Source organism: Copadichromis virginalis, linkage group LG17, assembly GCF_057382275.1.
Source record: "Copadichromis virginalis isolate Kocher_CV1m ecotype Utaka linkage group LG17, C_Virginalis_male_GT1.1, whole genome shotgun sequence".
Taxonomy (NCBI): domain Eukaryota; kingdom Metazoa; phylum Chordata; class Actinopteri; order Cichliformes; family Cichlidae; genus Copadichromis; species Copadichromis virginalis.
The window spans coordinates 2,197,314-2,225,130 of NC_140634.1; the positions used below are offsets into that span (position 1 = coordinate 2,197,314).

The following is a 27,817-nucleotide window of genomic DNA, read 5'->3' on the forward strand; positions in this document are numbered from 1 at the left end:
GAATCTGTCTTTCTGAGGTGAGACGGAATCAGTTCTGGCGCTCCGCGGTGATTGGACAATAAGGGCTGGCGTGTCAGAAAAGCAAAGCAGAGTAGAAACAGGGGACTTGAACGTCATCTGTCACTAATCCTGTGTTTGATGCCTTCCCTCTGCCTGTCCACTGATGTCCTCCCCCAGTGCCTGTCTTGGCTCCTCACGTATCTGGCAGCATCCTTTCCCTTTTTCCTCCATCACTACTTTCACTGCTTGCTCTGCGTCTTTCTGTTTGTCTGACTATCCATCGTTCCTCATCCCAAAAGCCTTCCTCTGCTGCAAAGTCTGCACACTTAAAGACACACACACACACACACACACACACACACACACACACACACACACACACACACACACACACACACACACACACACACAACACGCACACACACACACGTGCGTCTTCTATCTCTCCCTGTGATGGCAGACGCTTTTATTAAAAACGGTAAAACATCAGGGAGACGGAGACCTGCCAGGTGTGTGTGTTTTGTGTGTGTGTGTGTGTGGGTGTGTGTGTGTGTGTGTGTGTGTGTAATTGATGCAGGCCTTGAGGTGTGAATTTTCGGCCTCTCAGCAAACAAGCAGATTTTACTGCCTTGGGGATAAATGGATGGATAGACGTACAGTTTAGATGCATGGACAAACGTTGTTTGTGAGAGAAAGTTGGTATGATGGCCATGCACATTTTGGAGGAAGGCAGTAATAGCGCTCACTTGGGGAATGGATGACGGAGTGAAACCTGTGCAGTTGTTTTATGTGACCCTCCCTTCTCTGGTTGGACAACTTTCCTGCTGCTGTTTTTTTTGTCTGGTTGTTTGAGGCTCCTCCAGAGTGTTCACGTATGATTCAAAGTTACATCCAATCTATGATTACATTCCCTTTTTTGTCAGAGTGATGCTCTGCTGCACTAAATAAATTGTTTCAAAGCATCAGAATAACAGTTTGAATCTTCTTTAATCCATCCACACTCATTTTATTGAGTTATTGATAACCCAGGTATATATAACTTTACTTATATCAATTCAGATGGAGAAATGTGTGCAATAAAACCTGCCTTCCATCTGTCCCACTGTGGAGACAGACAGATATCTGTGGGACTTCCTGCTAAGCGTGATGCACAACGATATCACAGCGATAACGAGTTATACACGTCGTTGGTGAGTTTATATTATTCAGAATCAGACTTTGTTTTGAAAAATCTTCTGTCAATATATAAAAACAGTAAAAATGAAACATACTGTGCAACGAATGCCAACGGGCCAGTTTCCACAGTCCAGATGTGATAAACTATCTAAAAATAAGTGTTAATAGGGGCTGCTCGGCAGATTCATCTTTACCAGGTTAATATCATGTTGTTGGCTTTCTTGTTGAGTATTTGCTAAGTTTTGGCTCCTGTTTAACTAATATCCTTTCTTGCAGGACTGAACAATTAAACAAATGTTAATCTCCAACATCATTATCCACAATTAAATGATCGTGCAATATTAGAGCAAATAAAGCACTCCCTAAATCAGTGTCTGAGCACATGTGCCAGTCACAGCTGTCCTTGCACCCTGCAGCTTTAAACTTTCTGGATTTGTCTTTGTACGAAGTAATAAACTGAACCAGGAAATTGACACTAGTTTAAAAGACAGATATACAATCAAATTCAAATGTCTGGCACAAGAGAAGGTGAAGAGCTTCATCATCTATTGTTTGGAAATATGTTTAAGCGTTAGAAAGACAGCTATCCAACACCGGTGCTGGTTTCTGATGTCTGACACAGAGAGTGTCTTTGAAAAAATGTATTTAGAAACACTTGAATGAAAGTGATGTTAAAACAATACAGCCCCAAAACAGCCCAAATAGCTGTATAGCACTTCTCAAACCAGCATTACAAAGTGCTTCCCAAACACACAATAAACAAACAATAGACCTTAAAAAAAGTGCAGGAATATATTATAAAAACAATTTGCATATCAATTAAAATAGATGGAAAAAATCAACAGCTTGCACTCTGCAGAACTCCAATTTTACCTGTTTGTTGCATATTGGTGGTGTGGAGCTTTTCAAGCATAGCTGCTCTTCATCATGCTGTCATCACACAGAATTGTTGGTTTTTTTCATGTGTTGATATGGTTTTTGGCACAGCTCCTGCCCCACTTTTGCTGTAGATGTGCATGCATTTCCACATCATATCAATTTAAAAATAGGCCGTACAAGATTGAAGTGCAACCTCAAAAATGAAAAGTAAAAATAAGACACTGTTCTGTGGCTCTGTAGTGAAGAATACATTGAAATTACCATAAAAATAAAACTTTAAAGAATAAAATTAGCAATAAGACATAAAGGCCATGAACAAATGTATAAGATAAAAACTTCCAGGAAAGATCGAACATTTAAATGAGGACAACAGTTCCAGTGTGTATTCTGGAGAACAGGCAAAGGTCCATTAGGACTGGTCTGTATATGTTCACTTTTCTTGTTTTTTGCACAAAGGTTTGATGCTATATTTTGAACGTTTTAAAGACTATGTATTGATTTTAGGTCTGTCAAAATGAATCTGTTAACGCAGATCTAATTAAAATTTTTGACACAATTAATCCATCTGCAGCGCAGAATGATTCAAAATCCCTGAAATGTCCCTGTAAAAGCATTTCAGGCAGTTTGTCCAAGAAGAGTTACCTTCACACATGAAAAAATTTTGTGCACAACTCACAAAATTTGGAGATTATGTACGGGAATTTCAGGAGCAGCACCACGCCTCCAAACACGCTCCTTCTGGCTGTCATCTATAAAGGTGTTCATTCTCGTTTACGTGCCCCACCCTCAGTCACCCTTTTCAAATCCTAAAATGAGGACGTGGGCCCAGCTAGTGAAATGAAGCATACATTATTTGGGGATGCTGCTAGCACCTTGGCTAATGCTTCGCCCAACTTGCGACAAACCACTCACGAAGCGTCGGTGACTCAGTAAGTCTACCTCGGACAAATCGATTGACACAATTGCCAAGTGGATTGCAACAAACTGCAGACCTGTTAATATCGTCGTTGAACGCTTTACGTAGCTTTGGTTCTTCATTTCAAGGACTTGAAGTGCCTCCCCAAGAGTGACCGAGAGAGGGTGTAGACCACACTTGGAAGAACGCTGCTTGATCAGTCCCCACCTCAACAGATTTGTGAAGATGGGTCACCCAAGAAAATGAGTCTTTTACAGATGGGCTCAGGATTCGATGTTGAGTTTCTGCCTGACAGAATCATGCACTTGTACAGAGCAGAGCCGATCATTAGTGTGCAGGACTGTCCCTTGGAGTGGTGCTCAGCTCATTCAGGAGGTCATGATAAGCTGACACTGCTCGCTTGCAAATATCTGGACACTCCTGTAACCCCCGTTCTGTGCGAGAGACTGTTCTCAGTTGCAGGCAACATAAGAAGCGGCCAGCTCTCCTCTCGGACAATGACAGCAAGTTAGTCTTAGTAACAGGGCCACATCAATGTGGATAAATGTTTACAGTTTTTTGTTAACATGAATGTTCAATATGTTCAATAAAAGTGCGTATATATTCCCTTTTTTCTTGAGTCTGTTTGCTCATGCACAATGAAATGCAATTAACATAGAATAAAAATGAATTTAATCGTGATTAATAAAAATTAATCACAGTAACTCTGATTAATCGTTTGACAGCACTAATTGATTTCTTACTGATACTTGATAAGACACCATTACAATAATCGAACTGACCAGAAATACAAGCATCAAACATAGTCCGAGTATCACTAAAACTCAGTGTTGGTCATATCTTTGCAATAATCCTCAGATATTAGCAGCAGGACTGGGTGACTACTAAAATCAAATATCACACGCAGGTTTGCCACAACTGATTTATCGTGGGATGGATTAAGGACTAAGGGAGGACTTGAGCTTTGCTGCATCCTAGACCAGTGATTTCTCTTGATATTGGTTTTAACATTGGAGAGGTTTGTTGAGTCGTTACTGTGAGATGCAGATGTGTCTCATCAGCAGTGTTGGGGAGTAATGGAATACATGTACCGTTACGTATTTAAAATACAAAATATGAGTAACTGTATTCCGTTACAGTTACCGTTTAAAAAGGTGGTATTCAGCATACAGTTACTTTGTTGAAATAAATGGATTACACGGCGGTCTTTTCCTGTTTCATATGTTAGGCTGTGCCCTCTCTATGTTTGGTAATTCCACGCCGGTGGAAACCCAAACAAAAACGCATTAAGAGGCTGAAATGCCCGTGTCTCAATCTCATGTCTCATAATGACGTGAAGAAATACATTTTTAAATGATTAAATATGAAGGCAATAGCAGAGTGTTACAGGCATCGCCCTAAACCAGGGGTGTCAAACACATATACACAGTGGGCCAAAATTCAAAACTGGAACAAAGTCGCGGGCTAACATGAATATTTATTGAAATATATTTAATCCTCCAGATATAAGAATGAATCTTTTCTTATGGACTCAAACACGTTTTGCTGAAAAACTGAATATGGAACAAGCAAAGCTTAATACTAAACAATATATATATATTAGCTGTATAATACCAGTAGGCCAGCTCTGATAGTAATTTGGAGTGGCTTCGCGGGCCAAATGTAATTAGGCCAGAGTTTGACACCTACGCCCTAAACAATGCAGCCTGATGGGCAGTGTAGTCCGTGCTGCAGGGAGAATGAACTGCCGTACCCGTGATGTGTCTGTGAGCGAGGGAGGGAGAAAAAGGAAAAGTACGAGCTGTCACGGAGCAGAAACAGGAGCTGGAAGCATGTAAATATAATAATAACCACTGCAGCCAAAAAGAGAGCCTGACGAGCCCAGCTGTAAGTAAGCTATTAAGACTCGACTGCACTCTGTGTTCGTGTTTTCCTCCGAACGAATAAGTCCCGTTGCAGCAGCCTTTCAACGCCTCTCTCTGTCTCTCGCTAGCAAAGTTGACCCAGACAACAAAGTAAAGCTAGTTTTCAGCTACGTACCCGACGTATCAGTCAGAGGTCCCTTTACTACGATTCGGAGCCGCGGACCTGTTTTATATACGGGCCGAATAGTTTTCTGTACGAGATCGCTGCAAAAAGTGCAGCCTTACCTAATGTCCACCTACTGTTACTCATTTATATTAAGATTTAAACATCTAGCTGGTGTTGGTGTGGAGAGTAACCTTCAGTAATGAATCACACAGCAATAGTACATTAATGTAGTTGTAAAAAGCATGATAATATATTAAGTAATCCAAAGTATTCAGAATACGTTACTCTCATTGAGTAACGTAACGGAATACGCTACAAAATACATGTTGGGGCATGTAATCTGTAATCTGTAGTGGAGTACATTTTAAAAGTTACCTTCCCAACACTGATAAACAGCATAGCTGAAAGAAATGCCACTTCTCTGTGGCCCAGATGTAAGTCCTAGTGTAGACAGCTGATGGAGTCCACAAGTTAGAGTAAGGAAGGCTGTGCTCATGAATAGAAACCAAAACTTTCTGACTGGTCAAAAATGACATAAACCATTACACAGCTGTCCCCGATATATTTCAACCCAGTGCTATAGACTCAGAGTCGTATGGTCTCCTGTATCAAACACTGCACTTCAGCCAAGCAGTACAAGAAGGATAGACTGTCCTGCCCCCCTCCCTGGACCCCTTCCAGTTTGCGTATCGGCCCAATCGCTCATCCGATGATGCCATCTCCACTGCACTCCACTCAGCACTCACACACCTGGACAAAAAAGATTCATATGTTCGAATGCTGTTCATAGACTTCAGTTCAGCATTCAACACTATAATCCCCCAACAGCTCACTCAAAAACTGGTCCAGCTGGGGCTCAACACCTCACTGTGCAACTGGCTGTTGGATTTCCTCACCGGAAGACCTCAAGCAGTACGGGTCGGCAGTAATACATCCAGCACCATCATTTTAAACACGGGGGCCCCGCAGGGATGTGTGCTGAGCCCCCTCCTCTTCACTCTGCTGACCCATGACTGCACTCCATCACACAGCTCCAACCTCTTCATCAAGTTTGCGGACGACACAACGGTGGTGGGTCTCATTAGCAACAGGGATGAGACCGACTACAGAAGTGAGGTGAGACGCCTGGCCACGTGGTGTGCTGACAACAATCTCTCTCTGAATGTGGAGAAGACGAAGGAGATTGTCGTGGACTTCAGGAGAATGCACACCCAACATGCTCCTCTGACCATTGACAGAGCGTCTGTGGAGAGAGTGAGCAACACCAAGTTCTTGGGTGTGCACATCACAGAGGATCTCTCCTGGACGTACAACACCACAGCACTGGCCAAGAAATCACAGCAGCGTCTCTTCTTTCTCCGCAAACTAAGAAGAGCAGGAGCTCCAGCCCCCATCATGCACACTTTCTACAGAGGCACCATCGAGAGCATCCTGTCGAGCTGCATCACTGTGTGGTTTGGATCCTGCAATGCGTCCTGTCATAGAACCCTCCAACGCATAGTGAGAGCTGCAGAGAGGATCATTGGTGTCTCTCTCCCCTCCCTCCAGGACATTTACAGCACCCGTCTCACTAAAAAAGCCCTTTGCATAGCGGCTGATCCCACGCACCCAATGCAAAGCTTCTTCAAGCTGCTGCCGTCAGGGAGGAGACTGCGGAGTCTCCAGGCCAGGACCAGCAGACTGAAGGACAGCTTCATCCATCAGGCTGTCAGGAAGCTTAACTCCCTCCCGACTCTGCCCCCCTCTCCCCTCTTCTCCACCACGGTCTCACTGAACTCTGTCACACACACACACACACACACACTCTCTGACGCACTCACTGGCCTGCTCCAGTCACTTTGTGGAGCATTGGACTGCCATTACCTCATAAGACTTTGTTGTTACACTATCTCTTACTGTACACTACTAAATCTCCATTTGCACTATTTGCCTATTTTGCACCACTATGCCTTCTTACTTGAATATTGTATATTGTATATTGCATAGCTTTTTTTTTTTTTTGTTATACGTAAAATTGTATTGTATTTATTTAAATTTTTACTTTTTAATTATTTCATTTGCATTTTTCTAATCACTAGGGTTTGAGAGTAACGCAATTTCTATTCTGTGTATGTCCTGTACATGTGGCAGAATTGACAAATAAAGTTGACTTGACTTGACTTGACTTGATCTGTCAGCTGTCCTTACAACATCAATAAGCACAGTCACTATACTGGAATCCTGTCTGAAAGGTATTTCACAGCTGTTGTTCTGAAATGATTTAGTTTTACAGGGTAACTTTGAAATCTAAAGTCAGTTTTCCTCTTACCTGTTCTTGCTTCTTATAGCCTGCTTTTTGGATTCCAGCTTTGTTTGAACCATCCTTCCTGATGTTGTTTTTTCTTTTTTTTTGTTACTTACCTTTTCTGAACATGTTACTTCACTGTAAAATAAAGTAGACCAGGGGTCGGCAACCCTGGGCACGCGTGCCACAGCTGTTGTGCAAAGGGTTAACTGATGGCACGACCATGGCTGGAGTGATCATTGGCCGTGATTTTTCGGGGGGGGGGTTTTGTAACGGTATAAACAATGAGAGGTGGTGGATTGGCCAGATGCTGGCCGATGTGAAAAATAACTCAGTTGTTTGGTGGTGGCTATGGCGGAGCTCCCACAGAGGCCAGCAGGTGGATGAGAGAAAGGGGAGGCAGGAGGAGGAGAGCCTCGAGGTGGCTGCAGGTCCGAGTGTCAGGTGAACTGAACTTCAGGTAAGAAGTTATGACCTGCAGTCTATCTGGGTCAGATATAAAACAAGTTTAGGTGGAGTTTATTTTCGTTGTGCTGACTTTTTACAGTCAGTTACAATAACTCGTACTGCGTGCTAGCTAGCATGACGGAGTTTCTATACAGCTGGGTGGTGCCAGGGCTGGACTGGCACAAAAAATCGGCCCGGGCATTTTGACTAGAGACCGGCCCACCAAAAATGTGACGTCATTCAGGGGTAAAACCGCAACGGATTCTGGGAACTTGTGGCAAGAGGTACTAGCGCATGCAGGCTTTCAATTCAACTCAGTTACACAGCGATAAAAAGAAACACAAAAAATGGCAAGAAGCTGTTGTATTATTAACTGTAATAGCCGGTATTTGCCAAAAACTGATTGCTCGTATTTAAATTGCTATAAGTAACTTGTTGGGCTATAATATGTGAAACATATGTCAAATGCATCCCTCACGGATGACATAAAGTCATCTCTCCATCTCCATCTCTCTCTCTGCTGCTCTTCTGTCTCCTCTGTCACAGACTTCTCCACTTTTGATGATAGATCAGCCTGGTGCAACATGTAAGGATTGGCACAATTTGTTAAGATTTTGAGGAGTTTGAGAAACTAACCTTAAGCATAAAATAAAATGTACTATCAGTAACTTCATAGCACCCGCCCAGCAGTATTTAAACTCCGTCATGCTAGCTAGTACGCAGTACCAGTTATTCTAAGCGACTGTAAAAAGTCAGCACAACGAAAACAAACTACAACTAAACTTGGTTTATATCTGACACAGACAGCAGGTCATAACTTCTTACCTGAAGTTCAGTTCCTCTGCCACTATGACCGGCGGCTGCCTCGGGTCTCTCCTCCTCTTGCCTCCCCTTTCCCTTATCCACCTGCTGGCCTCCACCACTTGCTGATGTTGCTAAATCTGTGGAAGCTATGCCATAGCTACCGCCAAACAATTCAGTTATTTTTACACATTTGGCAGCATCTGCCTGAAGGGCTTGTTTCTTTTTGGCCCTAATTTTTTCTGCACCTCCTTTCCATTTTGTTCTCCATTTTCTTTAGTTCGTCTATAAGATTGCTAAACAAGGGGGAGGGTGCAGCCGACCTCCTCGGCTGTAATTGGTCCAGCCCAGAGTCGATCATGACCAATTGGCCAATCCAGCACCTTTCATTATTTATACCCTTCCCCCCCAAAAAAAATCGATCGGCCCATAAAAACAAAAAATCGCCAGCGGCCCACCGGGCAAATGCCCAATGGCCAGTCCAGCTATGGGTGGTGCTATGATGTTACAGATAGTGAACTTTATTCATAAGGTTAGTTAGTAGAGTTTCCAACGGCTCCTTAAAAATGGAGTGGTCCCTCATTCAGAGAAAATATTACACGTTTCATATTGAGCTGAGAAGAGACGCAGTTTGTCCCGGACTTCAGCTACAATGAAAAAGACACAAAGCTGGATTTATTCTGTCGTTACGCTGCACAGCTGCCTCTTCTTCTCTCATTCTCTCCCCTCTCTCTCCTGTTGCTACTTCAATCATGAAACTGATCAATGATCAGCTGATCGGCTTTTCTCTCTTGTTTGTTTATCTCCCAGTTTGCGCCAGAAAGAGGAAACCAGCGGATGTCGCGCTAAAAAACAACAGCAGCACGTTTAAGCTTGATCAGCTGTTGTTAGAATTTATTTAATATTAATTTCTAGTATCAGCTGATGTTTGCTGGAGCCACAGCTGTAAAGCTGCTGGTCATGATGTCGGTTTGGATATGTGGTGAGAGGGAAACATGAAGATGAAACCAGGAGATGTCCTTACTGAACCATCAGAGCTGAACAGGTGATGGAGAAACAGGTTTACCTTTTAGGTGACATGGATGAGTTGAAGTTATGAACTGTTTCTGAGAGACAAATAACACCAGGATCCTTTTTTACATAGCTGACAGCTGGTAACTGTGCAGGGGCGGGTCTAGCAAAGTGTTGCCAGGGGGGCAGGTAGGGCATTAACAGGGAAAGGGGGGCACAGAGAGCGTACATCACTGTCACAACAGCGTTTGCTTTCATTCAAAGGCTTTATGGCTTTAATACCTGGTGGGCCGGTCTCTAATTAAAACGATTTTGTGTCCCAGTCCAGCCCTGGGCACGACACGCAGTGAATTAATCTGAGAAGGTGCATCAAAAAATAAATGGCTGGGCCAGCGGTGCACATCGCAAATTAGCTCGCATACACACATTAGTTGTGTCGCTTCTTAATGACGGTATCTTAGCTAACAACCCCAACTACCAGATTCAACTTGTAATTGGCTAAAAATAACTTAGCCTACTGGTGAGAGGGACGTTGCTAGCTTTCCACATTCCGACACTTCAAATGCTTCAGGAGCTTTCTGCTCAGCACAGCATCAGCACCACGGAGATACACGGATACATCCGTAGACTCGAGACAGAATTCACTATGCGTTTTTGGGACTTTCAGGTGTTTGGACCAATGTTTTCTTTTCTGATCAAACCAGAAAGCTTTAATGAGCAGCTGGATTTGTCTCGCATTAACTGGCTCAGTTATTGCCAGTTAATGCAACATCGAAATGCAGCTGATTGAACTGAAAAGCTCGACTCTGTGGGGTCAAAGTTTGCAGAACTACGAGCGCAGCTGGAATCCACAGCTGTGCGTGTTCATGGAGCTGCATGTTCACCTGCTGGTCTTCAGAACATTGTAGAGGCCTTATTGACAGTACTTGGCTCTACATGTCTGTGTGAGCAGATTTTCTCTCACATGAGTCCTCAGTGTCCTGAATGCTGGACACTCGGAGACCTGTGTGTCTGAGTGGAGACCAGAGATCACAGTAACATGTGTGTCTCTGTATCAACAAACATGCTATATTGGCTCAGTTTATTTTTCTTATCATTGTTGTGAGGAGACCATAAATAGCATTTGTATTTTCTGTTGTACAGTTCATTTGCTGTTATGGATTAAAAAGTGTCTTTTTTTGTTTCCAAATAGCTGATAACTATTCGCTGATAGCCGCCGACATCTGCGAACAAATATAATTCTATGAAGTTGTTCTACATAGTGTGTAACTGTCAATATAGAGCGTTATTAAATTTATTGCTAATGCAATCATGTTGGCTTCTGAGGAAATTTTAAATGGCACTCATCATCAGAGAGGTTGCCGACCCCTGACGTAGACTATATCAATTATATTGACTGTTTAAAAATTTTAACCCTACTTTCCACTTTCATCCTTTTCTTCCATTACTGATTTCCATCTGGATCATTATCATAATAATTGTTGGTTGAGCCCTCAATATATGTGTGTGCATGTTTGTGTTAATTGAAAAATACTTTCTATGCACTACAGATAACAACTGTATTCCACTCACACATACATATGTGCAGTTGCAGTTCATCCCATAAACCGTGAGATAGTAGTTGGCATGTAACACTCACTGGGAATGTGTGCAATATCATAGTATTTCTGTGTAATGGTGCTGATGGGTGTGAAAGCTGTGAGTGAACACAGCTGTGAGCAACACACAAGTGCACACACACACACACACACACACACCATTTGTGTGTGTCAAATGGACAGATGTCCCCACTCTCTGTCCCACAGATGGGCTCTGTGATGCCACAGTGTCCTTGTCCAGGATTCACAGGATGCTTGGACACACACAAGGAAACCAAACCCAACTGGGCCCACTGCTGACAGTGTGTGTGTTGCTAGTGTATCACTGGAAAGATGACTGTGTCTAGTATAACACTGTGTGCAGATCAGCACGCTGGCAGTCTTCTTATCCTTCTGCTGCTTTCTGCAGAGACCCCTGCTGCACTCACTGCTCACCTGCAATTACACCATCACACAGATCTGTCTTAAACACCGAGATAGGTGATAATAAAATTATCCCCCCTCCCTTCCCCACACACAAAGAGCTAAGAGTGATAATATATGTGTGTGTGTGTGTGTGTGTGTGTGTGTGTGTGTGTGTGTTCTGTGACCTGCTGTGAGTTACATAAGTCATGCTGAGGGCCAACATGTCTCCAATCTGCCTCTCTGCAGGGAGGTTTACAGCGAGGACACACTCACCGCCACACAGGTGAAACTGAGGCCACAAAAAGGGCAGATTAAAGGAGCAGTGCAGCTAAAAAATCCAATATTCTTTAAACCAACTGTACATGAACCTCCAGAGTAATCAAACTCATTTTAAAAGACAAAATCAAAGTGAATGAGAGCCAACGTCTCAAGATTATTGATCAAATATCAAAATATGAGGCTTTGACAGGTTTGTACCTAGATTTTTTCCCATCCACATCAGATAACTTGAAAAAAAAGGTTGAATCTGAAAAGTCGCTACAAATAATTTGAGATCTCCCACAAATTTTAACTGCAGTCAGAATAAAATCCATTAGTTTACAATCATAAAGCTTGTTTATGGTCATCGCATTTGGTTTTTGTATATACCAATTGTGAATCACCCCACCCCCATAACCATTTATACCAGCCCCCATCATGTTTTATAGATGTACTACCTGTCTGGTGACCCCTGATTACACACTGACAACGTTTGACCTGAAATGTTCAGATTTGGATAAATCACTCCATAAGTCATTGATGTTCGCTCCAATTCTCACATCTCAGCCTTTTCTTTGTGTTTCTTTTCTTTTAAAGCGGCTTATTGAGAGCCACTGTTGCATTCAGAATATTTGTGACCGATCTTCAGCAAACAGAAGATGGGTCAGCTGAGGGGATTTGTTTCTCAGGTCGATATTTGGCCTGAGCTGGATTATTTCCTGCTTCTTAGGGACTTTTATATACGGTTCAGTTTTTTAGGCCTGCCACTTCTTTTTTGGTTCTCTACTCGACTAATTTCCTCAAATTTTTAAAGAACAAACTGTGCACCAAGATGTCAAGATGTGCCACGTTTTCATCTAATAGCACTTTCAGAATCACCTTGTTGGTGCAAAAATACAGTTTTGTGCCTGGCACACTGTGTCTTTGGCATTTTTCAGAGATTCAGCTGAAGAAATGGGAACAAATGAAGTACTTTTGGAACAGGCTGGTGGTAAAGACACGAGATAACATGGGTTCTATTCTAAGTTTTCTGCTATGTGTAGACACAACACTGAGTCGAGTTTCAAGTGTCTCAGCTAACAAACCGAAACAAAAGTATTCCTTGGAATAAAACACTGGAGTAGACATGAGTGGAAAAGCAGCCAATGCCCAAAGAAAAACTTATAAAAAGTATAATGGGACATGTAATATCATATCATTCATGTTGGTAACAACCTATCCAGCCCTTGGCCGTGTGTTTAGGATGATTGTTTTACTGAAACGTCCACCCTGGTTTCATCTTAACCCTCATGCATAGTGGTCACTACAGTGGACAGCTATTCAAAGGCTGTTTTCTTGTATTGGTGTTGATGGGATACTTGCACATAAACCACAGCAGTGGACACTGATGTGTCTTTATGTCTCTTAAGAAAAAAAATCCTGATTGAGGTTGTCATAATTCATGTATGAAAGGGTTAATCATCCTGGTAGATAGCAGCAGATTTTTATTAAGAATGTCTCTGTCCATTTTTCTGTTCAGTGTTCCTTCGATTATATGAAGCGTGCGAGTGCTGTCTGCTGAAAAACAGAGCCACACCATGATGATTACGGCCCCAACAGAGCTCACTGGAACCTCCAGTATTTATTCAATTCTTTTGTAACCAATGGCATCAGTATGTTTTGTAACAATGAGGTTGTGGGAGCGCTCGCTGGTTGTACCCATCGTGACATGTGGTAATGACACACCATTTATAGGCCATCAGTTGAACCAGCTGATATTAATGTGCACTAAGTAGCAGGAGTGCTTTCTAATTACTGATAGATTTCAGCTGGTGTCACGACTTTCTTTTCTTCACGTGTTACGTGCTTATGAGCATCTCTGGTTTGACTTCTTTGTATGTCTGGATCTGATGGGTTGTTACCAACATCTGATGATGATTTCGTGTCAGTAGTTCATTTAGAAACATATTTACTTGGAAAACTGGTGTTTAATACTTATTTTACCTGCTGCATGTCACTGTCTTTTGTCTTGTATTTATTGAGTTTGATTTTTGTCCTTTCTATTGTTTGTGGCATCTCTATTTTTTCCTTCTTCTGTCTCCTCGTTCCCATTACAGCACAACCAGGTGCAGCACATGCCCCCCTCCCCCCGAGTGTGAGGCTTCTTACTGTTTAAAGGGAATTCTTCCACTTTCCCAATGCTGCTCCTGATGGTTCTCACTGTTGTCTCTCTAACAGTGCAGGCTCTTTGCATAACAATGTAAAGCTCCTTGACGTGACTGTCTGGCACTTTATAATAATTTAATCAACAACTGAATTAAATGGAATTAAATCTTATTCTGTTGAACTTTAAGGATTTTTTTTTTCATTAAAGGCCATTTCCAGGATAAAATATATTGATATGAAAATTATAAGTTATTAGTCATATTACATGACGTTTGCCAACAGGCTGCTCAGGCTTAGGCAGCAAGAGTCGTTTGGCTGAGGTAATGACAGAGGAGAGATAAATAAAATGATTTTCTTTATGACAAAGTTGTACATGTGCAGATAATTTAAATAATTTCGTTGAACATCTTGCTGACAATAAGAGGCTGTTTTGTTCTATTCTAAGTTAACATTCTCCATAAGGAACTAATAATGTAAAAAATGCTTTTCTATCAGTTTAAGAACATTGAGCACACCTGTGTGTGTGTGCGTGTGTGTGTGTGTGTGCGTGTGTGTGTGTGTGTGTGTTGGATGGAGTAAGGTGGTGTTAGTACACCACAACACACACTCTGACAGTGAGAAAGATGCTGCAGGCGAGTCTCTGTCACATCTCTAATCCTGCTTCTAGCGCTGTGTTCCTCCCTCACTGCTTCTCTTCCTCTCTTCCTTCCCTGCTCTCTCTATCTCTTTCATCATGCCCTCATCTATTAACTAATGATTCCCGTTTCTTTCTCTTCATTTGTGTATTTTACCGTCCTCTTTTTTATCTGTCCCCCCATCCTCTCATTCAGTGGCTCTTGTTCTCCTGCCCTGTTTCTGCCTCTCTGTGTTCCTGCTGTGAGGATCAAGCCACTATGGTGGTTGGACTTGCGTGTGTGCTGCTCGTGATTAAACATCAAAGTCTGTCCACGACTGGGGGAATCGAATAGCGTGCGTCCACAGTGGTTTTGAGTCACGATAAATAATTAACGTGAAGAACTGTCTCTTTGCGCCATATAAAACAACTTGTTCCCCCTCTGTGTCGCTCGGCGTCCCGCTGGGCTGAGTGGGCCGAGCAAGTCAAACTCTTGCATGCTTGGCGTGTAGCACCACAGGCTATGTGAACACTGAAGCACATGTGCAGATTTTGCCTCTGCGCACATGCCTGCTTATGTCCACGAGTGTCGCCATGTCTGTTGAGTTAAAACTGACTGAGTCAAATTAGCTTAAATAAGCACTGCTAATCCCATTGTGTGGGAGGAGAGAGGGGATGGTGAGTGAAAGCAGGCCTGGTGGAGCCTCTGCTTTTCGAAACACACAATACTGAATCTGTACTCAAGAAAATTAGATTCTTTTTCTAAATATTCGATTGTGTTTTGCTGCCTTCTTTGATTTCTTGACTTTGCTTTGTATTATCTTGTCTCTATCACTATTGTTGTCATTCTAGTCGTTTAAGACTTACGTTTTAATATTACGTTTCAGTCTAATACAGTGTAAAGACAGACGTATCATTATTTTCCTGGTCCAGTGAGAAGAAAGCTTGCTTCAGCTTCATAAAGGCGTTGTTTGATGGTTGGAACGGAAATACTTAACTGGCCTGCGCAAAGTCCTGACTGATGTCTCATCAAACACCAAGATCAGTATCTAACCCAACAATTGCTCTCTGGGATGAGTGGGAAAAATTTTATAGGTGTGGAAAACTTTCCCAGAAGAGTGGATGCTGTTACAGCTGCAAAGGGAAAATCAATTTAGAACGGGATGTCATAAAGGTTCCTGTGAATGTGTCCTTTTGTCTATGTCGTTAAAAGCTTCGGTTACAAATGTGTGCAGGAATTCCTGGATTGCTCTGCAAAGCGTTTCCAGACATGTTGGAATGGCCTGTAATTCCTTATGCTAGCGGTCACACGTTATAATAATTTTGCGTGTTGATCAATACCGCAGCCTTGTAGATGTAATAACTCACTCGGAGCTTTTGAGTTGGCTGTTCGATGTGGCAGGCTCGTCAAAAAATAATGAAATCCATAACAGACGTTTCTAATAGGTTTAACTTTTTCATGGCAGTGTTCGCTCTGGCACGCAGCCGTCTCTCTCCTACAAATTGCATTCCCACACAGCTTAACTGAAGCACCGATTTTGAAGGGAACATTAAAGCCACCGGATTATGTTTTCTATCAACCTAATAAATACAGTTAGTTAATATATTTGGCACACTGCAGTTTTGCATATTATTGACCATATCTGTAACATGTTCACTGACATTTTTTTCTATTCTAGCATAATGTTGCCGATCCTGCAGTGCAGTATCTAGTTGTCAGGACACTGTCCATTGTACTAAAGTGCCTGGAGTGCGCCCTTAATTACTGCCACTGGAGGGGATAAACATATTTAGGCAAATGTATGGCACGATCTGGTTCTGGTTCCTTTGTAAGCTTCTGGCCCTTTTACATAGTGTGTCTTTGTCGTGGCAGATGGCTGCCACTACCTGAACCGGGAAGTTTCTCCTTCCCACTGTTGCCAAATGTTTGCTCGTAGGGGGTCATCTAATCGTTGGGCCTTCCCTGTATTATTGTAGGGTCTTTGCCTTACGATGTAAAGTGACTCGAAGTCACTGGTGTTGTGATCTGGAGCTGTAAAGATAAAATTCAACTGAACTTAATTGACCTTTGTGCTAAACATTCTTTAAAATCACCATTATGGTTTTGTTCTTATGATGCAGTTGTATTTGTCATTAAATCCCGGTGGGTTTGTGCCTTCTCAAAATTAAATCTTTCAGGGACCCTCATCATTAAGGTACTGAACTTTAACACACTAATATTTCTGCAGTTAGCCTTACTGCGCACTGAGGGACTGTCAGTAAGAGAAGGGATTCATTCTTGAACACAGAAGCAGGGTCATTACTGTTTCTTCATTATCTAATAAGCTGATAGGTAAATAAAGCACATGTAGCCTCACCATGTCCATGGCAGAGCCAAATGGAGTGTTCACAATAAGTTGCCCAACAGGTTTGGGGTGGCTGTAGTTCAGGAGGTAGAGCAGGTCACCTACTGATCAGTAGGTTGGTGGTTCAAACACTGGCTCCTCCAGTCTGCATGTCACGTATCCTTGGGCAAGATACTAATCCCAAGTTGCTCTGCGATGCATCCATTGGAGTGTGAATGTAGTTAGAAAGCACTACGTGTAAAGAAAGTGCTTGTGAGAATGGGTGAATGTGGCATGTTGCATACAGTGCTTTGGAGAGTAGAGAAGCGCTATATAAGAATCAGTGCATTTAGTTTGTGGATTTAAATATGACATGTCAGAAGACCACATGGTCTGCAAACATGACCTAAACTGGAGTGTTTAATTTTTGGGGCAAATATATATGTCTTATTTGATTGATTGATTGATTGATTGATTGAATGCTTTATTGGCCATATGCAGGTTGCCCCGCAGAGGAATAGGACCCCCCGACTTATACACACAACAAAGACATCACATGGGAATACAGTCGGAGATCGGCAGCGTTGCAGAGAAAACACAGAAAAATTACACAACAATGGGAAAAAGTACAAGAGGAAAAAAAGAGACCTCTTCTCAGGCTGGACACCTATGGGAGAACAGCATGAGAACAGGAAACAAAAAAAAAAAAACTCCTCACAAAAAAAAAAAACTCCTCACAAAAAAAAAAAAAAACTCCTCACAAAAAAAAAAAAAACTCCTCACAAAAAAAAAAAAAAACTGTCAGAGAAAAAAAAAATTGAAAGTATTACTAACCGCATCTTGTTCTCTGTCCATATTTACAATAATAACGATCAGCTTTTTCATGACAGTCTTACTTTTATCCAACCTTAGTTTTTAGAACTACTCTAGGTATTATTAGCTAAGCTAACATTAGCTACTAACCTACTGTTAGCTACTCTCTTAGTGGTGTAAGGTGACAGTATGTGACAGTTAATAACTACAAAAGACATGGTCCTAAATATAACTAAAGGAATAAAAAAAGGTTTTACTTACCTTGCAGTTCTACAGCAGTAGCTATAATATGGGTTTGATTTTAAATGTATTGGTATAATCCACTGATTTATGCAAGCATGGATCTAGGAGGCAAACAAAAAGGAGGCAAACAAAAAGGAGGCAAACAGTGGCTAAAGTTAGCAGTTGGCACCCAACTCCTTCTTTGTCTTTATCCAGGGACAAAATGGAAAGTAGGAATCCGGCTGTTTGTTATTATTATTATTATTATTTATGCTTATTACACAGAACCTACCACAGGTAACTGAGTGGTAATATCTTGGAAATTACCACATTATTACATTCTTGTTTTTTCCTTGTTACCCTACTATTACCACTTTATTACCAAGCTCTATTTCCACATTGTTACCCCCAGTTTTGGGGCCCTTATTATGCAATTACATAAATTTCAGCATAATATTACTCAATTGTAACCACTGTTGCTTCCATGATATTAGTTGGCAATTGCATAAATTGCATAAATGGTAACTTAGAGATTACCACCTTATTACCCTCTTGTTTCCCCCTTGTTACCTTACTATTACCACTTTATTACCGAGCTGTAGCAGAAAGTGCTACCGGAAGTTGAAGTTAGGATTCACACAGGGCCACCAAACTTGGACAACAGGGCATTGGAAAAATATTGCTTGTTCTTCTGAGCCTTGATTGCTGCTGCAACATTTAGATGATAAGGTCAGAACCACCCTGGATTGTCTCAGCAGTCCAGGCTGCTGCTGGTGGTGTAATGCTGTGGGGGATATTATCTTGGCACACTCTGAGCCCCTCAGTACCAGCTGAGCATTGTTTAAATGCCACAGTCTATCTAGTCAAAAGTAAGAGATGTTGTAGTCAACAAAGATTTGACAGTGTCTTCTAACTAATCAAACTGTATATTGCATTTTAAAAATTTTGTATTAATACATTTTTGTTGCATCCAGCAGTCATTAGGAGTAAAAACTGTGTTACATCAATGCCATATGCAAGAAGTACTTTGTGTGGTGCAGCCAGTGTTAATTTACCTGCAGGTGGTCTCACCTGCCAGATGATTTAGTAGAGACTTTGCAATCAACCTCTGCGAGAGCTGTTAAGTCTCATGGGATCATGTGCGCCCCTCTGCTCACTTCTTCCCCAGCAAGGTTTGCAAGCACAGGCAAACAGATAGATGTCAGGCAGAGGTGGTTTGAAATAAAATCACAATTTTACAGGCATGAATGCATTTACAAGTATGGAGAAACCTGTGTGTGTGTGTGTGTGTGTGTATGTGTGTGTGTATGTGTGTGCGTGTGTGTGTGTGTGTGTGTGTGTGTGTGTGTGTGTGTGTGTGTGTGTGTGTGTGTGTGTGTGTGTGCGCGCACCGCTGTGGCCCAACCCAACCTGCCTGCAAGGCTGTTATTAGGGTTGTTAAGTCGTGAGTAGTTAATTAAATCTAGCAGAGGTGATCACAGTTGGGTGTTTTCACTGTGTCGGTGCATGTAATGATTAGCACAGGGCCTGTGTTAAACATTAGGATGGACCTCGTTATATTAATCTTCTGTAGTTCTTACTTCCTCTTTGTATACTTTAAAAACACAGCGCTTACTTCAACATCCCTTTTGTCATCTTTTGCTTTTCAACACTTCCATTGTGACTAGTGTTCATGTGTTTTTAGCACTTTTTTCTACCATCACACCTGGATTTGTTTTTCACCTGAGTGTTACTACGTAGTAGCATTTTGATACACTAAGTGAGAAATATTAATTTGATATTTATAGAGGGTTATGACACGGCTGTGCAGTTCCATTCAGCCGATGTTATAACATTTGCTCCTTTCCATATTCCACAGTCATAGTGTCAGAGGTTTAGCTCTGTTACTAACTGCTTGGCTAACATTGGTGTACGACAGTTGAAAGGAACAAGCACAATGAGGGCTTTAATGAAGCAAGTGAGCTTTCCGATCATTACATCTGTAAAGATATTTGCATCAGAGCTGCCCCAGCACTTAAGAAAATGTACAATGAATGACAAATGTAAGGATGTATAGGAGTATCAGGGGGCAGTTGTAGTCCAGGCGTGTGATACACCGGCAGTTACTGTTGCTCTGTAACTGTTAAAAATCTAAATATGCAAATGTCTTTGGCCAGATCACAATAATCATAACCAACCTGGCAAGGGCCAGCTTTTGATACTTAAAAATGCGCTGACCTTTGGCCAGATTTCTGTCTTAAATTAAAGTTGGATGTACAGTCCTACTTCCTCCTGACCTGTCTCCAAACCCTGTTTCTCTCTCTTCCCTGCTGGACCTCAGAATAACTCCGCTGCTGATGTGCTTTTCAAAAATTCCCTCTCAACGTGGCCTCACAGAGAGCAGACTGCTCTCCTGGCAGCAGGTTGTTTCCCTCGCTAACGAGGTGAGTGAGGAGGAGAAATGAGGAGAGAGAGACACACATTCACAGAGAGATGGAGTAATATGTCAAGAGGAGAAAGAGGAGAGGAGGAGAAACGGGCACAGATACGTGATGAGATGAAGAAGAGAGAGAATGAGGTAGAAGAGGCATTCAATGATTCGTGGACTCGCTCGGGTGATATCTGAGGCCCCTCTGTTATACAGACATGCACAAATATATACACTGACAGTGTTAAACACATGCATGAAAACCCAAGTGAAAATAGGTCTGCAAAAATGCATTCAAGTTTGACTTTTCCTCTTGTCCTTAGGAGAGGTGAAGCCAGTAGCTCTGAACGTTTGTGTGAGTGTGAGAAATGAAAGTAACGGTTTCATGGCTGTTGTGTTTTTCCCCCCGCGCAGCCCGAAGATGCGCCTGGGGACTGAGTTCTGTAGCACAAACATCTGTTTTCTCCTCTTTTTTCTCTTGTAAAAGCCATAACAAACAGCAGCCCAGCACGTCTACAGAATCTTTAATACGCTCCCCCTACGCCCGCACGCCTGATTCTACTCCTGTAACTTAACACAAATCACCTGTATCATTGTAATCTCTTACCTGATAAAAAACATCACTTTGCAGCAGGGATATGATCAGTGGAATTACATTTAGTTATTCCCGGGTTTGCTCAGCAAACACAGGAGTGGTTCTCTCCTAGAAAGAAGATACGGTCAGTTCCTCGCGGGAGATAATCTCTTTTTAGTAACTGTGACGCCTACAATCGGCACGGACACGTTTTCCTGGCACCGTGGACACTATGAGGAGGTTTGCTGGTAAAATGAGATATAACTGTTTGAAAGAGAGTGACACCTTCCCATACAGAATGATTGATGGTACCAAATTAAAACAAGCTCCAGTGCTTTAGCAAAGGTACTATAATCCTTCGTTGACAAAATGATAGACTAGACCATCAGTGTTTTAGGGACTTTATGACGAATTTGAGATAATGATTTTTTCTTCCTTTGGAAATTTTGCAGCCTTTTGAAAATCTTGTTATAAGTTTTTATTCCACCAAACTATGTTTCAAAAAGTTCTGACAGGTGCTCAGTGATCAATCATCAGTTCCTTCTGCTTTCTTTAAAACGTCATACGAGCCCGAAGATGCAGAAAACTAGAAATGATATATTCTTCTAACCATATTGCAAAGCATAGTGTCAGTTTCAGCATTAATTCTTTTCCTTACAGTTAAAAAAAAAAAAGTAGAAAACTGACTAAATTCCACACCAAGTTACAACAGTTGATGGCATAATCACATGGCTTTCATCCAGAGGAGACTTTGCCTTCATCTTCATCAGGGCAGTCACGGAAGTCTAAAGACCTGCTGGGTTTCAGGCAGAAACATCAATTGCTAAAATGCTAACGACACCATTTAACCCCCATGCATTTCACTGTTGCTTAGTGCACTATACTGTGCTGCAACAAAAGTCTCCATTCTAGAGTTGCCCTTATTTATTTGGATGAAGCATTTTTTCTGCAAACACTGACCAACTACCCACTTAGCACCAGTGAAAATTTGACGAGTGTCCTGCAAATCAGAAATGGAGAATGTAGACTTTTAAAGTAAAAATGTGCACCTTTTGGAAGATGCTGCATTCAGCAGTGAGGCACAGCGTTGGTGCCCTAGTGCAACAACACTAGTAGGGCACACTTGGCTATGGTCTCACATGATACCCTGCACTAAAATCTGTGCACAGTGCATTGAAATGTGATGCTCAAACAGTGTTTCTCCTTAACTATGGTGGCAAAATGGAAGAAAAACTAATGATGCATCTAAACTTAAGCTTTCACTCCATCACAGAGACAGAAACAACAGATCCAGGTGTAACAATGAAATAAAACACAACCTTCTGAGCAATGACGCCGTCTCATTCTTTGCCTTTGAATCAAGGGAGCAGGTGGTTGGTTGACACGGGTCCTGAAACTCGTTCCATCTGTTTGCTTCTCATCCACACACATTTACTCTGTCTGGCTTCCACTGACACTCCAGTGCATACCTCCACCTCTCGTGGCTCTCATCAGCTTCCTACTCTCACTACAGCCTCTCTACAGTCTGCAAACACCATAAAATGTACTTTATTTTAATAAAACAAGCAAAATGGTTGGTTTGAGCGTTTATGTGTCAATCCAAGCATCTCACCACTTGTTATCAGTGTCTTCATGAATTTTTCTCTTTGCTTATCTATCGCTGTTAAGCTGAATCAGCACGTGCTGGTCATTAACACAAGGGTTTCTTTCGTCTTCTCCTTTACTCGCTCTTTATCCCTCACAGAGAGAATCCGCAGCATCAATCGTATAGCTGAGCTCATCTGTTTTCATTGAGACATCTATGTTAAGATCAACATGAATATTAAATTCCACAGGCTCCATTAATATGCTAAGGCCAGTCCAAGTGTTTTAATATTCACCATGTAAATTATTGAGCTTGTGTTCATGGGCAGTGTTGGATCATTCGTCAGAAATGTTTAGTCTCTGATCTTCAAGAAGTAATGGAATTTTAATCGCACGCACTCAAGCTGAAACAGGAGGTGATTTTCCATGATGCACTGTCGCATCTGCTTGACCAGCCGTCCCCGCATTGTTGACCTCCAAGCTGCCATTTTTAGCTTTATTAATTAGAGGGAAAGGTGGAAAACATTCATTGTGACAGATATTTCTTCCTATCTTCAGTCCTGTCTTTCTGTCTTTGAAGTTCCTAACCATGTAAGACACCCGCCCACACACATCGGCACACACCGGAAATTATTCCGAAAAATCCTCATCTGATGTTTCACTGAGCACAGACGTGTCGGCAGTGGCCGCAGCGATAAAGTTGGTGTTTTGAGTGACTGCACTCAGCAATTTATAAAAAGTTGGTTGCATGGCAGCAGCCGAGGACGTTGTCGCCTGCGGTTGCACACATGTACACAAGCGTGCAGCGTGTTGTCGAGGAAGATGGATCGGAGTACAGATTGTAAGTGACATGTTAATTTCTTCTGCATCACTCACGGCCAAGGCGTCCGCTATCAAAGTAAAGGGACACGAGCCCCAGCCATCAAGGCTTTCCTCTTCTTTTTTCCCTTGTCTTCTCATCCTGGTGCATTCCAGGCTTGATTGTGCGCAAGGAGATGTTTAATATATCTTTCTACTCACCCATCTCCCTCAAAACCATTTGATTTATCCCTTTGCTCTACATCCTATTACTGCTTTCATGTCCCGAAGGTCAAACTGCATGTTTAGCGACTGAAAGCAAGCATGGTCGGGCATCACAATTACAAGGTTACACGTATCAGAGCATCATTAAACATTGTTAAGGAATAATGGGTCAGCATCGCGTGTCAACTTTGATGATCTCCATACATTTTCGTGAGATATTCTTAAAGTTGCAGACAGCTTCCAGAGGTCGGGCCACAAATGTGCTACCAGTGCCAAAAGTTACATAGATCAGAAAAACTCCACGTAGACCGTCATCACGAAGAAGCTTCAACACAACAGATTTCACAAGTTTACTGTATATGTTGTTTTGCAATATAACTCCCTCTCATTTTGTAGCACTTAGTTGTTCAACATGCTCTTTATCCACGATGCAGAAGCAGTTTGGTCATGTTACTAAAAATGTGTTTTCTTTTGCAGTTTTTAAAATCTTGCTTTGATGTGTTTTCCTCTTTATTAGTGTTCATCTCTGACTATAAAGCAGATATTAAATGATAGAAATGAGCTCTGCTCAAATAACGCAGGGTGTTTCACCATGATTAGTTCTTCATGTGTGATTTGCATGCACTGAGGAGTGGCAGATACAAAATACACATAAATAAAATACAGCGGTCATACAGACAGGTGAAACAAAGGAAATGCAGTGCTGTGAGGTGCTTATGTACTGGACAGCAGCTCCGCTTTATTTTCTGGGTCCTTTAAATTAAACTGTGAGAATGAATTCTACAACAAACGATCAGCCAGCAGATTATTGAGGTCAGGGTAATGGTAAATGGACTTGTTCTTAGCGCTTTTCTAGTCCTTTTGAGCAATCAAAGCACTTCACACAACCTCAGTCAAGCATGCACTTTTTGCTATGCTACCATTCACACACACTCATACTCCGATGGATATCTTCCCCAAGGATATTTGGCATGTAGACTGGAGCAGCCAGGGATCGAACTCATCGATTTTATCATGTAGAATTTAGACTGACCGAGTTCTGATTTACACCCGGTAATAAAAAGAAAGGTCCTGTGTTTAGTGCAATGCTCAACTCCAGTGTTCAGTGTTGTTAATGTAAAACTGGAGAACTAGAAGGTTTGCGACACCTGTTGGATGCTGTAAGACAAAGCATGATGTCTCTGTTTTCTCTTGTGTGTGTATGCAGGCAACCCTGGTACTACGGCTGGGGCTTCAACCTGCCGCGAGGTCAAGCTCTGCTGGATAAGTGGAACCAGATCCCAGACAACACAGACATTCTGGTCACACACTGCCCTCCACTGGGTGAGACACATATTACAACTGACACACACACACACACATGTGCATAGATATTCAATTTGAAACACTGTTACTGACATACATTTTTAGTTGCAATTATTTGGTAGTGGAATCATTTTTTTTGTCAAATTTACATGTTTCAGATCATCAAATACATTTTTACATCTTATAGATATTTTACATCTATAAGGATAACACAGGTACAATATGAAGTTATTAAATGATGACTGTGAAAAGCTGCTGCATAGCCCAAGTGCCCTTGAGCATCAGTTTAAGGACTGATGGCCTGGCGTTCTCTGTCTGAATTTCCCTGGTAGAAGTTATGCAAGCACAATTCAGAGTTCCACCAATTACAGCAAGTCGTCGATGCAGCCCCAGACCACCATCATCACCACCTTGTTTTGGGTTTGTTGTACTTTTTGTCTCGTCAGTCAACCTGTTAGGATACTTGTTCATGTTGCAGCAGTGCAGCACGGGCAGCAAGAGTGAGCTACGTGAATGTCTATAGGAAGTTTATATTCAAGACATAAAGACAAGGTGTGAGTGTTTATGTCTGTTTTGTGTCTGCCGTACAGATCAAATTCATCTTCAGTGACTACAAGTCAAAGGTTCAAATCCACACTTGTTTACATTCAGTTATCTTGTAGCTTAACTGTTACTTTTTTCTTTTGTTGCTTGTGTAAATTAAAGGTTCAGTTTAATACAGTACATGTTTAAATCCTCATTGCAGTCGATCTGGCTTGTGTAAATAGACATGGACACTAGAGTAAATCCAGCAGAAAACATATTTTAATTAGCCGAAGTTAACCTGTCTACTTCATTTGAGCAGCCCTCCCTTAAATACATATGCAACGAGGAGAGAGGTGCACTCAGAACACTGAGACAAAGCACACACAGATGGTTCGATAAATACACCACATGTGTTTGGAACAGAATGCGTCACATCTGTGCGTGGAGAGACTCGCAAAAACTCACCTAATCTTTTATTTATTTTTCCATTTATTGTTAACTTTCAGTTCAAAAGAGAGGAGGAACCAAACACGGCATAATCTCGGCTTGTTGGAAGGAGAAAAACTGAGCTTTGCTGTGTGAAATTTCATAAATTAGGGAGGCCAAGAAAACATGAGGAGGAGGCTGAGAGAGATAGCATGGAACCAGAAAAACATACAAAAATTAGAAATTTAGGTGGAAAACACAACTGATGACTGAAATCGTGGAGAACAAGACTAGACTATGTCATCATGTCAGTTCAGAGGCCACGCCCTTTGTAAGCCAGCCCATATGGAAAAGAAATAGAAAAAACTTGCATCAGATTTGGCTTGCTTCATATAGTGAATCATAGAAGGCTTCTATGATTCACTCATGAAAGTGGCCACTTTCTCATTACTTTCATATATTGTTCCAGTAAGTATCCAAAACATACAAGTTTCATTATATAATTTTTCAAGGGATCTTATATCTGTTTTCACTCTTGTATGCTTTTCATACAAGTTTCACACAAGACAGATACAAACTTTATAAGATTTATATATATCTTTTCCGTATGGGAGGGGCCGTTTCATGGAGCAACATGTTTTGTTTACAGGGGCGGAGCCATAAGCATCTATCTATCTGTGCTTTTTACTTGATGTTGATACGATCGTCTCAGACTGAAAGAAGGCTAGGTAAACTGACTGACTAAGCTACATACTTTCAGCCTCCACAGATCTATTTTGCGCATGTGTTTGTGCTGCATTGGTTATAGATTTGTAGATGTGGAGCGGCAGGTTTCTGCCCGCTTTCTCCGATTATTCTGGTCAGCTCAGATCACTCACACTTACAAACCTTCTATTATTATTGATTAAAAAGTATTTACTATATTAGCTATTACTCAGTAATTTCAAAAGATATTAGAGGTCACAATAAATCTATACACAGAATATTGGCACGGTAACTAAAATTTAAATTTAAATTTAAAAAAAAAGAAGAAAAATAAACCAATAATAGAAAATAATAAACAAAGTTCGGGGCTTCTGAACTACACTACAAGTATGAGTTACTGTCCAAGCCCAACTCTGTGTCCTGAAGCTGATATTTCTGAAAAAAAAGTTGGCGACACACACGTGGATGCTATGAAGCTGTATGTATCAAAAAGCAGCAAACAAAACTTCAGCTTCTGGTGACATTTTGACAAATCAGGCTGCATTTACTGACGAGTCTATTTATGAGCCTCTCGTTCAGCTCCATCAGAATAAAAACACAGCAGTGCCCTTTGTTGTTTGGGGGTTTTTGCATTGAGAAACTGAAATGGACTCAGTCTCAGTGCTCTTGTGTCAGACCTCAGCTGCCTGTAAGTGTTCACAGAGCAGTTGAAGCAGACATCATTGCACACAGTCACAGTTATTTTGGGCGTGCTGCAGTCTGCAGCCACTGTTTTCCATAATGTGACTATGACATTACAGGAAGGCCTGTGTGCCTCTGACAAATCAAACTCATACAGTGTATTTGAAGCTGAAATGTGGAACAAGTCGGGTATTAAGATTAAGAAAGCTAACTGTGCTTTTTTCTTTTTTTCATAAACGAGCAGCTTTGAGCTTTTCTGTGAGCAGCGAGAAAGCGTGTCACATGCTCGACGCATGAAATTTGACCGCGGTAGTCCTTGTAGAGACACTACAGAAAACCATACAGTCTGTATATGCAGACATTTATCCACAGCTTTTGTAGACGTGCACACACGCACAGCTTGAGCATGCTCTGTCAATGGTTCATTTACCTTTCAAATGAAAGAGTGGTGGAAAGGGCCCCGATGAATCATTGTTGGATTGAGTGGATGCATAAAAGGTGAAAGTAATCACAGCGATGACTCACACAGATCAGTCAGCTCATCTTGCGCTGCCTGAGAGCACACTTTACCTGTACAGGAGATCATTAGCCTTCTTAGTAATCACTTTTCAGCTCATACACACTTGTTTTCATCCTCTTACACACCAGTGTTGCAGCAGTCTGA

The 27,817-nt window shown here is 41.7% G+C and overlaps 1 protein-coding gene across 1 annotated transcript in view; it reads left to right on the top strand.

Moving 5' to 3' along the window:
* Positions 1 to 27,817, top strand: part of mpped1 (metallophosphoesterase domain containing 1) — a 94,386-nt gene that overhangs the window by 52,139 nt on the left and 14,430 nt on the right. The window contains exon 5 of the mRNA XM_085437278.1: positions 24,719 to 24,834. Coding sequence (XP_085293404.1) covers positions 24,719 to 24,834 — 116 coding nt within the window. The remainder of the gene's footprint in view (positions 1 to 24,718; positions 24,835 to 27,817) is intronic.